This window comes from Chelmon rostratus, chromosome 8, assembly GCF_017976325.1.
Source record: "Chelmon rostratus isolate fCheRos1 chromosome 8, fCheRos1.pri, whole genome shotgun sequence".
NCBI lineage: Eukaryota > Metazoa > Chordata > Actinopteri > Chaetodontiformes > Chaetodontidae > Chelmon > Chelmon rostratus.
The window spans coordinates 12,526,431-12,537,965 of record NC_055665.1 but is presented as its reverse complement, the minus strand read 5'-3'; the positions used below and the strand labels follow the sequence as shown (position 1 = coordinate 12,537,965).

The following is an 11,535-nucleotide window of genomic DNA, read 5'->3' as shown; positions in this document are numbered from 1 at the left end:
GTATATCAGCTGTATGTCAGCATGTTAAAGTGAGTGAATCGGGAGAAATGCAAAAAAAAAAATAATAAAATAAGTCTAACAATTTCTACTGTTGTTTATTCTTTTCCTTCCTCAAATACATTTCAAATATCTATCAAATTCTCTATCAAAATTCAACAGTAGAGATAAAATAAAGAATACAAATGTGTACCAGCACTTTATTTATTTCAGCCGAGAAGCTCACAGTTTCTGTTGCTGACGTTATTTAGTTGTCTGATAAAAGACATGATGACACAATTATATTATGTTATCGTTTTAAATAGCTGTTTGTTAGCAACAAGGCATATGAGATAACACAAAGCATCAACTGTGGGCTAACACTGAAAATCACTCAACATCAATACAATGGCGCCACCCACTGGATTGACACCACCAGGTCCTGTGATGGTTAAAGGACTCCTGGCTTACTGTACTCTGCTGTATTTCAGACATATTGAGGGTTATATCTAATAAATCAGCTCAATAACAGTCAGTTAGGTCAATTAAACTGAACTAAAGGTGAAAACGAGAACTCAATGATAAGAAAACTTTAGACATTGGGTTTTTTTTTAGTTCACATCTGTTGTGTTACTGCGAAAACATTTGAGGGGGACAGGAAGTATAAAAAGCAACAGCATGATATGAAGGATAGTCAAGATCTTCTCAGTGCATCATCCACATTTCTATGAAGAAAAATGCACCATTGGACTAAGTTTTTCTTGGCACTTAGCTGCAATAAGAGCCAGATGAAACACAAACACCAGCATTTCTTCATCCACGAAAAGAAAAGAAAATCCAGCCAACCTTTCCTTAATCCTGCCTGGATCACCGGAGCAGATCGAGCAGCTGAGATGGGCTTTGTTTGTGAGGTCTCACCTTGATGAAGAACTGCGTCTGTCTGGGACGCTTCTTGAAATGCAATCTGTGATGAGTATTTGCCTTGAATGAAGAAGCCCAGAAAGCAGGAAATACACACGAGGTATGCTGAGGAAACATAACGTGCATAGCAGAACAGACCTCAGCATCTTGGACGTGTGCCTGGTTTAATGCATTCCTGGAATTTTAATGCTGCAGTCAAGGGATGCACTTAGGAGTGCAGTGTGAGAGCATTTTCAGTGTCACATTTTGTTCTGCAAATAACCAACAGGATCCACAGAATCCACAGGAGACGCTTCGGCTTGTATTTTCCTTAAATGTTCACACACTGGAAGGCAGGGACTTAGCATTGGCACATGTTTGGCAGGAGCATCGGTGACATGGACTACTTAATGTGTTAATTTGTTGATGTGTAAAGAGGAACAGCAGTGGCTCATGCTGGCACGGAGCTCTGAGCGAACCAGCAGTCTGGAGAAGTGTGTGTGGACATAAACGCATGACTGTGATGTATATATGATCCCTTTTGATCATGTAGTTTCACTGAGAAAAGTCTGTTCAGAGGTCAGAGGAGAGACGCTTTAGTCAGCCCTTCCCACAGCTAAAAATGCTGTTTTGTGAGCGAAGCGGTAAAAATAAGACAGACAGCGGTCTACTGAGAAGTGGACAAAAAAAAACAAAAACAAAAAAAGATGAGTCAAACTTCAGCCTACGCTCAAAAAGTGGATGAGTAAATGTGGTATGTCAAAAAAAAAAAAAGCCAGTCGCTTAAGTGTTGTGGTGGCTCTGTTGTGGTGTGTTCATTTTCCTGCTGTATATTTTCTGGTCCATAAATACCAGAAAACTCAAAGAACGCAAAAATAGTTCTCTCCTAATGGGAAGTGAGTCATTCAGAACAACAATGCCCATAATTAAAGTGAACAAAAGCCCACGTAACAGTAAAAAAAGGAGATTAATTTCAAAACAAATGAAGACTGTCTTGTTGTAAATAGATGACAATAACTGGGGTTAGTTTGGCAATAAAACACTTGCAAGCCGACCTTTGAATTTGGATGCCCAGTGTTGCTCTAAAAGTAGGAGGCGACGTGGTCACTTACTGTACTTGACACTGTAAGATCATCCAGATGCAAATAGATCTGAAAAAATCCCTGTAGGCCTCTTGTGTATATTTTATTTAAATATAGTTTTTAGTTTCACTCATTTTGCGGTTCAGTTCAATGCATCCTCAGCTGTTTAGCCGTGGCTTGTTGTCAGGTGTACTGGGTCAATAACAGGGACCCTCTGACTCTCGGTCTAGCAGCACCATCATGGACACTTGAAGGGCTGCAGAGGTCAAATAAACACTCAGCGGCCACTTCATTATGTACACTTGTGCAATCTAATGTGATCTAAAAGAGCAGCTCTGCCATGAATTCTGCTTTCATGAAGCTCCCCCAACTCCTCAGACATTCTCCCTCACTCCCCTCTGTCAACACTGTGCTCAAACCCACCTACTTAAATCCTTTTAATCTATGATCCATTGTGCCCCCCGTTATCTTTCATTGTTGTAGCTGTTCCATTGTTATTTGCTTCTACTGCTTCTAGTTGTTTGTAGTTGTCTTTCACCAGGTAAAGTATCTCTGAGTAAGGTGCTTCTTCTTCATCATCATCCTCTTTTCTTTTTCTTCTTCTTATTCGTATCATTATTCAGTTTTTGTTGACACTATCAGAAACGGAACAATCCTACTTCCTGTTTATTATTGAAGTCACAGTGGGTGGTGTTCTTGCACTGGAGCGCATTGTATTGAAAGGGGTTTTCCAATATTCTGCCCCATGTATCTAAATGGGGTGGGTATAATGCAGTCCAGGTCAACACCCCTGCAAACTACAACCTCAATAATTAACAAGCAATTAAACTAGTACCTCCCTGACACTGTCAATCATAGTGTACCTAATGAAACGGCCAGTGGGTGATGAAAAAGCGTTGTTTATCCTTTCATACTGAAATCAGCATTAAGCCATCACCATTCTCCACAGCCACGTCCTCTGCTTACGATGTCCATGGATGACATACAAGCCTGAGACAGGCAGCAATATTCATAATAATAAACTGTTTTCTGCACTCTCACACTGCTGCTATAAAAGGCTCCTGAAACAAAAGTGGTCACATTTCATTAGTCGCAAAGTTTAACACCTCACTGCATCTGAAACACGGGGTCCTAAAAAGGCAGTGTCCATTTTTAAATTGGATGCCTTGAACGTTTTCCACTTGTTCCCCTCACTTCACTGTAACGCTATCAGTGCTGCACCCCGTGTCTCTCTGTGACAACAAAAGCTACACCCCAACACATAATGTCTCTATACTTGAAATATAGAGGAAAATTTGTACTTTTATCATCTATGCTCCTAATTCTATAAAGCTCATTTACATAATTGATTCAAGCATCAATACACTTTATATTCATGCACATATTTTTATATTAAATCATGAACATTGCTGTTAACTTTTGATATTTTATACTGTAAATGAGCACATGACGCTATGGTCATAATTTAAGATGTTCACAGCTACAACAACAATGTTCCGGATTGATAATTAATCATTAATGTTTGGCTCTATGGCTCATTGTTGACTGTTTATCTATGATGAGTCATGTGTTTGAGCTGGAGCTTCAGGTAGATAAACTGGCAGAAACTCCCTCGCCTGAACTGACCCTCATTCATGTTCAACTCTCATGAGAACAGCGAACCTTTGTCCTCCCTAATAAATAATCAGAGCTCACAGATCAGCGCTGCACGAACTGCTCTGCCCAAAGGAGTCCACTGTTAAATGCTTAAAATATTGGTATATTCATTTTGCAAAGTCAGCTGATTATCGCTCTAGTCTGCACAAGTAGCTTTTTGGCTTTCTCTACGTAGATTTGTAACAGTATCACAGCAGCTCTGTGCTACAACTTCTGCAGAATTCCTTTATGTTTTAGCAGAAATGCCCAATTAATCTTAATGTTTTTGCTGTGTTTTTCCACCGCTGAATTATGAGCTTTTCTTTACTTGCTGCCAGAGAAGTGACACAATTCTGGCTGACCAGGAGGCATTAAAGGGTAATAAAAGGAAGACAGATACGACTGCTCCGTCTGATAGATGCTTATACAAAATTTGTTTTCTTAGAAAATCTCAGGAGTGATGTGCAAATTATTTCTTGTTTGGCATCTCACTAAAAATCCAATGTTTCATAGAGCTGATTTTGTCCTTGACGTTCCCTCTAAGCTCCTTCGTGCACAATTATCCTACACTGTTTATCATCAGCTCTTACATAACGAACCTCTGAAGCGCAACTTTATACAATCACTCTCAGCTCGGGGATTGAATCACTTCACTGTGTTGCCTGATACCGTTTTCCCTATTTGATTTACTTTTCCTGAGGTGCATTCAATGAGCCAAAGTAAAGTCGGTTCAGCAGCAGCTCTCTGTTTGATGGAGAGCCGGCACACAATGCTCTCAGCTGAAACTGGCTTAAACAAACAGTGAAGGGAAAAGCAAACAGTCAGAGAGAATAAGTGGAAAACACCTCAGGAAAGGTAATTTTTTCCCCCTATGGTGTCATTAACTGGGAAAACTGCAGCATAAGTTGTAAAGTATTAAAGATTTGAAAACAGGTATAGCAGTTTTTGTCATTGTCCTGCATGCTCACATTAGCTATTAGTTATTAAATCTCCTCAGTTAATCAAATGCAGAGTTTTCTGCAGTAACTTTTATTCACATCTAATGCAACACAACTCTATTTCAGGATCAAGGATAGCAATGGTTGTCTCACATTTCAGTGAATGAAGGCACTGCTTACTGTGTATGGCACCACTCTAAGATACAAGGTTTCCATTTGGCAATCTGATCATACAAACATCAACATCTGCTTTGTACACATCTAATACATTTACATTACATTATAAAAATAGCACAGTAATATTTAAGACAGCGATAGTTTATGGCACATGTACAGTGGCATCTTTAAGGCTTGTTCGCTGGCATCAGGAAAATTTCACTTTGGTAGAACATTCTCAACTTTCAGCACAGCTCAGCGCACTGCAGGCCCTCAGACTGTTAGTCAGCAACAGTGTTCACATTCTTAGTTTTCAGACTGTTCATTCAACTACTCGGTTGAATATCATTAAATAGGAAAAGCTTAAAGTCCCACTGATCACATTGATCCCAATAAAAATCAAACTGAATACAGTCAGTGATTTAAGTAAAGTAGTATAAGAAATCTAATCATATACATTCATAAATAACAACGTAGAAACCTGCTTGTTCAGTAATGCAGATTTCTATCTAGTAGCAGCCTACTATTAAAAGCCAAGGGGATACACAAGTTGAGATTACTGATACCAAAGATGGCTGAACTACTGACCTCATGAACATTTCACAAAAACTTACTTTAAGGCTTCATCACATTTGCACAGACACACTAGAGGAAAAGTGACAAACTAAACGTCCTTTTCTTCTGTTTGCAACATCGAGTGACATTCCTTCACAGCTCAAAACTTGTGAGAACATATTTTACACTCACCAAGTGGGATCTAAACATATAGTGCAAGTACCTGACTGAGTTTCAGAAAAGTTGCTTCTAATTTCTTGTGTAAAAATGCGCATGAAATCAAAGCAAGCTAAAGTATACAGCAAAAAAAAGGAGGCGAGTAACAACAAAAACATCAAAACCTTGTTGCAGGATAACAAAACCTCCCTGCCTCCGCTTTTCCCAGGTGCGTGGAGGTCGCTGTGGTCACGAGTGCGTTTGCATAAAGTTTAGGACTTTGGGTATGCGGAGGCTCGAAAGATGTCGAGGCAGTTCACTGTGATGAGGGCACCGGTCAGCAGCCTCCACTGTTTGGTGGCGGGGTTTTTCATTTTGTCCAGGACCAGGTGCAGATCCTGGATCATGTCCCTGTAGCTGTCTCTGTAACGCAGACTCCAGGAGTACAGGAAGTCATAAGCAGGCTTCCACATGGACTGAAACAGAACAGGAAATGCAGAATGTGTAGAATAAAATGAACATCGCATTTAAGGCATGTCAGAATGTTATCTACTATGCATCCATCACTTGCAGTTTCAGTGTCTTGTGTTAAACTGACCTGGGGACTGACTTCTCCGCCCTTCCCTCGGTGCGGTGCCTCATAGCCCGCTATGTGAGTGCTGGAGAGTTTTCCGGCCTTCTCAGCGAGCTCCCGCCATCGGATTCCCAGCTCCACGGCAGTGGACAGGATGACTGTGTTCTGTATCAGCTGGGCCACAAGATTCACAGAGTCCATCTTTAACAGACCCTAAAGGCGACAAACACCGAGACACACTGTCACAAAAACCATGGACAGCACAGGAAATCAGAGCATGCCAGCTAAGAAACTTCTACAGCATGAGTGGTGGTCTGTGTGCTTACCACCAGAAGCTCGTGCAGGAACTTCTTCCTGGTCTTCTCGGCGTGGCAGTCTTCTTTCAGCTTTTCCAGCACGCAGGCCACTTTATCGGCCTCAGTTTCGGCATACCTCCGCGTGATGGAGTCCAGCGACAGGTTGCTGTACCCTAAAGCATCAGCAAAAGCTCTCCAGCTGGTTATGTGCTCAGTGATCAGCGTCTGGATGGCCGAGTACATGTAAGTAAGCTTCTTGAAGGGCAGAGTCATGTTGTCCAGGAGGACCTCTGTGGTGATCTGAATGCCGGTGAAGTCGATCACTTGGTCTCTGGTTATGAGCTTGACGTTTTTGCAGTGAATCAAACCAGTCCTGCCACGGAGGAACCCGATATACCACTCCTTTACTTTTGAGTTACCCACCGACCTAACAGTCTCTCTGGATAGGAGAGCCACAGTGTCCCCCTTGAAATACTCCAGGAGGTAGTCAACACGTGGCTGACGGAGAACTGACTTTAGGGCGACACCATACCAGTCTAGAGGCACAGGTCTGTCAGTGAATTTGGGGAAATCCGGAACACTTTCCTCAGGAATAGGTGAGGTTCTTGCCATTTCAATCCGCTTCTCTATCGGCCTTGGCACTCGCTTCTCTGATCTTATGGGTGCTGCGGGAGGGGAAAGCACCTGGAAATGTGCAACAGTGTCAGCGTTGGCTTCCTTCACTTGCAGATCTAATTTAAACGGAGTCATTTCTGTATTACTAGCACAAGATAACGCAACTGGCAGATGCAAAACAGTCCCTATTTTGAGCTGACTTTGTCTCACTTCTTTCAGTCTCTCCTCAGGTTTGATTTTAAACACAGAGTCTGAGAGGTCAATCCCGACATGCAGGTCGTTCACTTTGTCTGGTTTAAAACCGTGTTTGCCCCAAAGCTGCAGCACGAGTGGAGGCAAGTTCTTGTTCCCTCTGCAGGTGACTGAAAACGGAAGCTTCGTGGGGACGTCCTCGTGACAGCAAACCACTATTACAACCTTGAATGATGGATGGATGTACCTGGGGCCATAAACTGCTACCGTGACTTGACGGTCAAGATAATCCCACACTGATGTGGCCGGGGACTGGACTGCAGAGGCCTCTGCGACTGCAACCACGTAAAAATGTGTCTTCAGGTCCTGGAGCGTTATCTGCATCATGTTCTTGTGAATGTAACAGTTGTTCACTTTAAGATAAGGTCCCTCTCTCTTGTTGGACACCATCGCGACCACACTAGTCATCACCTGACTTATTGGATCACTCTTCACATCTCCAGACAGTTTAATGTCCAGAGAGATACACTTCTTTGTGTTGATGTTGCTGAGGACCACCTCTAGAAGTGGACTCATGGTTGTCATATAGTTGTTATTGAGTCCAGGAGGAGGGTCTAGCATTGCTTTCAGTGTAACTTCCTGGACATCCCCAGGAGGAACATGGCCTTCCGGGATATGGATGCTAATTTCTGAGTCTGGTAAACGTACCGAGCCTCCAGCGTGGCCGATCTTGCTGATGACCTGAAAGCCAGTGGCCTGGGTCTGAGCCCACCCTGGACTCTGGCTCATCAGATTTAAGTCCAGACACGAGCGGGTTAGCTGCCTGTGGCTCAGCCAGGCCATCTTATAGGCCTCTCGGTCATTCTTTAGCCACTCAAAATCTGGGTTCAGCACCGGCTCGGGCGGCCGGAAGCTGTTTGCCCGTTTTGGCACTTTTCTCTCCAGATCATCCAGAATATCTGAGGCACTTCTCCATCTCCCAGATCTGTTGCTGGCTTTGTGCTTCTTTTCCAAAAAGTCTCCCAAGTCGCCTTCATCAGAAGATGTGCTGACGGCGTCATCGTTATTCGTGTCTAAATGCTTTTCGTTGTCTTGTTTTACGTCTGATGTGTTGGAAATGTGCTTGTCTGTGCTGCCGTGTACAATGTCATCCAGGAAAGGATTTGATCCGGACAGTTTGTTCCAAAAGGGGTTTTTTGATTGAGATGAAAGCGCGACTTCTGGCTGTAAAAGTGGCCACTCGGAGTTCTGGGTTATTCGTGTCACATACCCACCTGTGGAAATATCACAGTGTGCTTAGGACGTCTGTTAACAATATCAACAGGTTTTTAAAATTTGGTTTTGTTTATACTTCAAAAGGAGAACTTTACCGTTCAAGTTGTCACTGGCTGAAACATTGACGTCCAAGTCAATCAACGTCCCCTCAGACTTACTCCGCATTAGACTCCCAACACGACGGACAGACTTTGCTCTTCCAGCTGCCATATTTTCATCTGTAAACATAAAAACTAGATTGAAACTTTTATACTATACTTTTACCTGCAGCTTTTGCTTGTGTAGTCCTTACTTAACATTATCCCTTAAATATGCAAACAGGGGTTCTGAAGTAGAACAAACTACCTTTTATATACTAAATGAATATTATTTTTCCACAAGTATTAATATAACTCATCTAGCTAATAAAATTCATCAATTAATCAATTCATTGAACAGAAAATTAATACAACAGTGCAACAATATTGATGATCTTGCAAGTTATTAAAGCAACTAACTTCCCTGGCTACAGCTTCTCAAATATGAATACTTGTTTTCATTTTACTGAAGATTAATAAAGAAAGTAAGAGGCACATGGGTCCATCAAATCAAAGTACACTTATCGATAAGCAGACATACATTTTGTAAGGTTGCGACACATGACAACAACCAGTGCCTACACAATGTAAGACATGTGAGTAAAGCAATTGTTGCGCCTCAGCTATGTTTCCCCAACACGCTGAGCCCCAGGCTTTCTGCAGGGCTTCTCGTCTGTGACAGAAACTGTTCCAAAACAGAGAATAAAGCCTGAACTCTTCGGCTGTCACTTGTTTGCATAAAAGGACACTACCCATTCATGACTTGTCACAGTGAGTCAGTCATAAATAATGTGGTTTCTTACACCAGTGCACAAAAACAGGTTGGTCTTGTCAAGCCTATGACACAGTAGTCGGTTCTCTCAGCACTTCTTGCTGTGATCAAAGTGCAGATCCACTGTACTGACATTGTTACAGTTCTATATGAAATAATGTATGAAATGCTGGCTGTATTTCATATCCTGATGAAAAACTGCATGACAGGCTGATTTCCTACGCACTGTGCTGTGATTCCTGTCGCACAGCAACCCCTCTCAGTATTAACTAAACTATTCTGATCGCAATCTTCCACTGCTTCTTTTTCATTTAATCATCTGAAAATATTTCCAAACAAATCTTACATTTATTAATAATCCAAACAGAGCAAGAAACAGTCAGCAGCACAGATTCAGGCATAAAATCCCTGAGCTCCTGCTTCATCATGCCAGCAGCCACGCTGACAACCACCAGCAGTGAACAGGTGTGTGTCACACACTCAGCAATCCAGCTGGGGTTTATTAGCATTCATGCTCACTGTTAGAAGTGAACACAGGCAGAAATTACATGAATAGAAAAAGAAATATTTCTATAGAAGATGTTACATCATAAAAAACATAAAACCATACATCTATCTATATACACATGCATCCATACTCATGCATACATTTACAAAAACAACCATACACATAAATACAAGCCATGCATACATTTTAAAATTCCATAAAACAACAACATACAACACAAACACGCTAAAAACAAACAAAACAAACCCCTCAGGTATCCATCTTTGCTGGCTCTCAGCTCTGTGTGCAGTCTGACTGCTGTGGGCAGGCTGCTGCTTTCAGCCTGGTTACACGTTAATAAAGCAGGTCCTACTGAGATTACTTCCTATTCTGAACATGCGAGAAGAAAAACCATCAAATGGCAGAAAAGAAAACAAAGTTTGATCTCACCGTCGGCATGAGGTGGTTGCAGTTTGGCAGGAAAGGAGGCCAGTCCAATATCATTTACACTGCTTGTCTGGGGCGTATCTCTAAAGCTGGCCTCCTCACGTTACAGCGCTTTGCTCCTGTTGGCTCTCAGGCACGGAGCATTTTGGGACTGGAAGTTCACAAACGTGCAGGAACCCGCAGCGGAGGAGGAGGCCTCTCCGGGCCGACAACTACAACGCCCACAATGCACCTCTGCGTTGACGCACGGGACTTGCAACACCTGAAACTGAGCGATACCTGCGGTTTCGCCGGGCGTGCGAGTGGAGCAACAAGCGTGCGGGAAAGGCGGTGAAAGCGCGCTATCGCACGGGTCTGAGGTCACTAATTCGACGAAGCGGCACATGAAAAGAATTTAAACCCACACAGTAAGCGTTTAGCTTAAAGATGAGTTATGAGTTAAATGCATTTATACTCAAACAGCTTCTGCAGAGCACATAGCTGTGTGTGTGTGTGTGTGTGTGTGTGTGTGTGTGTGTGTGTGTGTGCGCGCGCGCGCGTGCAGGTGCTCACGTGATTGCTGTTGTCAGTGAGTAAAGCAGAGATGACAAAAGAAGCCCGAGGCTCATTACAGTTTTTCCTCTCATTCATTTGAGACTTCTGTCGGTAACAGCAGGGCTTTATTGATTTTACTGTGTCATTATCACCGCTACAGATCAAAGACAAAACGAGCTGAGAGGTTAACAGAACTTAATCTCATCAAGGACACAAGTCATGCTGTCTCACCGAACAGGTAATGCTGTGATGAATGCCTGAATAGATCACAAACTCAAGACTGTTCCATCCCATTTAATCCTGACAGAAATAATATCACAGGAAGCCACAAATTCAAGCGTGCAGCTTTAACGCCGAAGTGGAACAGTTGCATGCCGAAGTGTGTGAAGAGCCCCCCCCGTGCAGAGGCTCGCTGTTTGTTTTGCAGCTGTTATCTTTCGCTGATGAATATCCATGCTGAAAGTTGAAGTGTTCTGTCAGAGCCGTTGTGGTCTTTGGATGCGGGCCCTGGCATCCGAAGGCAGTCAGATCTCCAGGAATGCAACTAAGCACTCTTGAGTGGATTATGAATTTTCATCGCGGATCTGGTCAGGGGCTGCAGGAGTCTGGACTCTGGCATGACTAACAAGCACCCCCTGCTGCAGAAGTGGAAGTGTTTTATTAAATGTGTGATTCAGCTGAAAACCTGCCCGTTGCTGAAATGTCACCGGTTTTGCTTTGTCTTGTTTTGCATCGTTCGCGATGATGCTGGTGTCACTGAAATATGGAGCAGAACGGAGGAAATCTGCATGCCTCCCACACGCCACACAGTTGCATTTCACGATCAGCGCTGAGTCACATCACTTTGCCTCAAGTATCTGGAACAGAG

General features: G+C 42.8%; 1 protein-coding gene across 3 annotated transcripts; it reads right to left on the bottom strand.

Annotated features, from left to right (window-relative positions):
• Positions 1–4,602: 4,602 nt before the first annotated feature.
• Positions 4,603–10,266, bottom strand: macc1 (MET transcriptional regulator MACC1). Of its 3 annotated transcripts, none has more exons than XM_041942813.1 (5): positions 10,137–10,266; positions 8,446–8,568; positions 6,299–8,349; positions 5,997–6,185; positions 4,603–5,874 (listed from the first exon to the last, which is right to left on the bottom strand). In XM_041942813.1, exons 2-5 carry the CDS (start codon positions 8,558–8,560, stop codon positions 5,671–5,673), a joined length of 2,559 nt encoding a protein of 852 aa, XP_041798747.1. In that variant the 5' UTR covers positions 8,561–8,568; positions 10,137–10,266; the 3' UTR covers positions 4,603–5,670. The 3 variants fall into 3 exon arrangements, with proteins under 3 accessions (XP_041798747.1, XP_041798748.1, XP_041798745.1); XM_041942814.1 differs by lacking the exon at positions 10,137–10,266 and adding an exon at positions 9,954–10,047; XM_041942811.1 differs by lacking the exon at positions 10,137–10,266 and having other exon boundaries at positions 8,446–8,578.
• Positions 10,267–11,535: the final 1,269 nt, after the last annotated feature.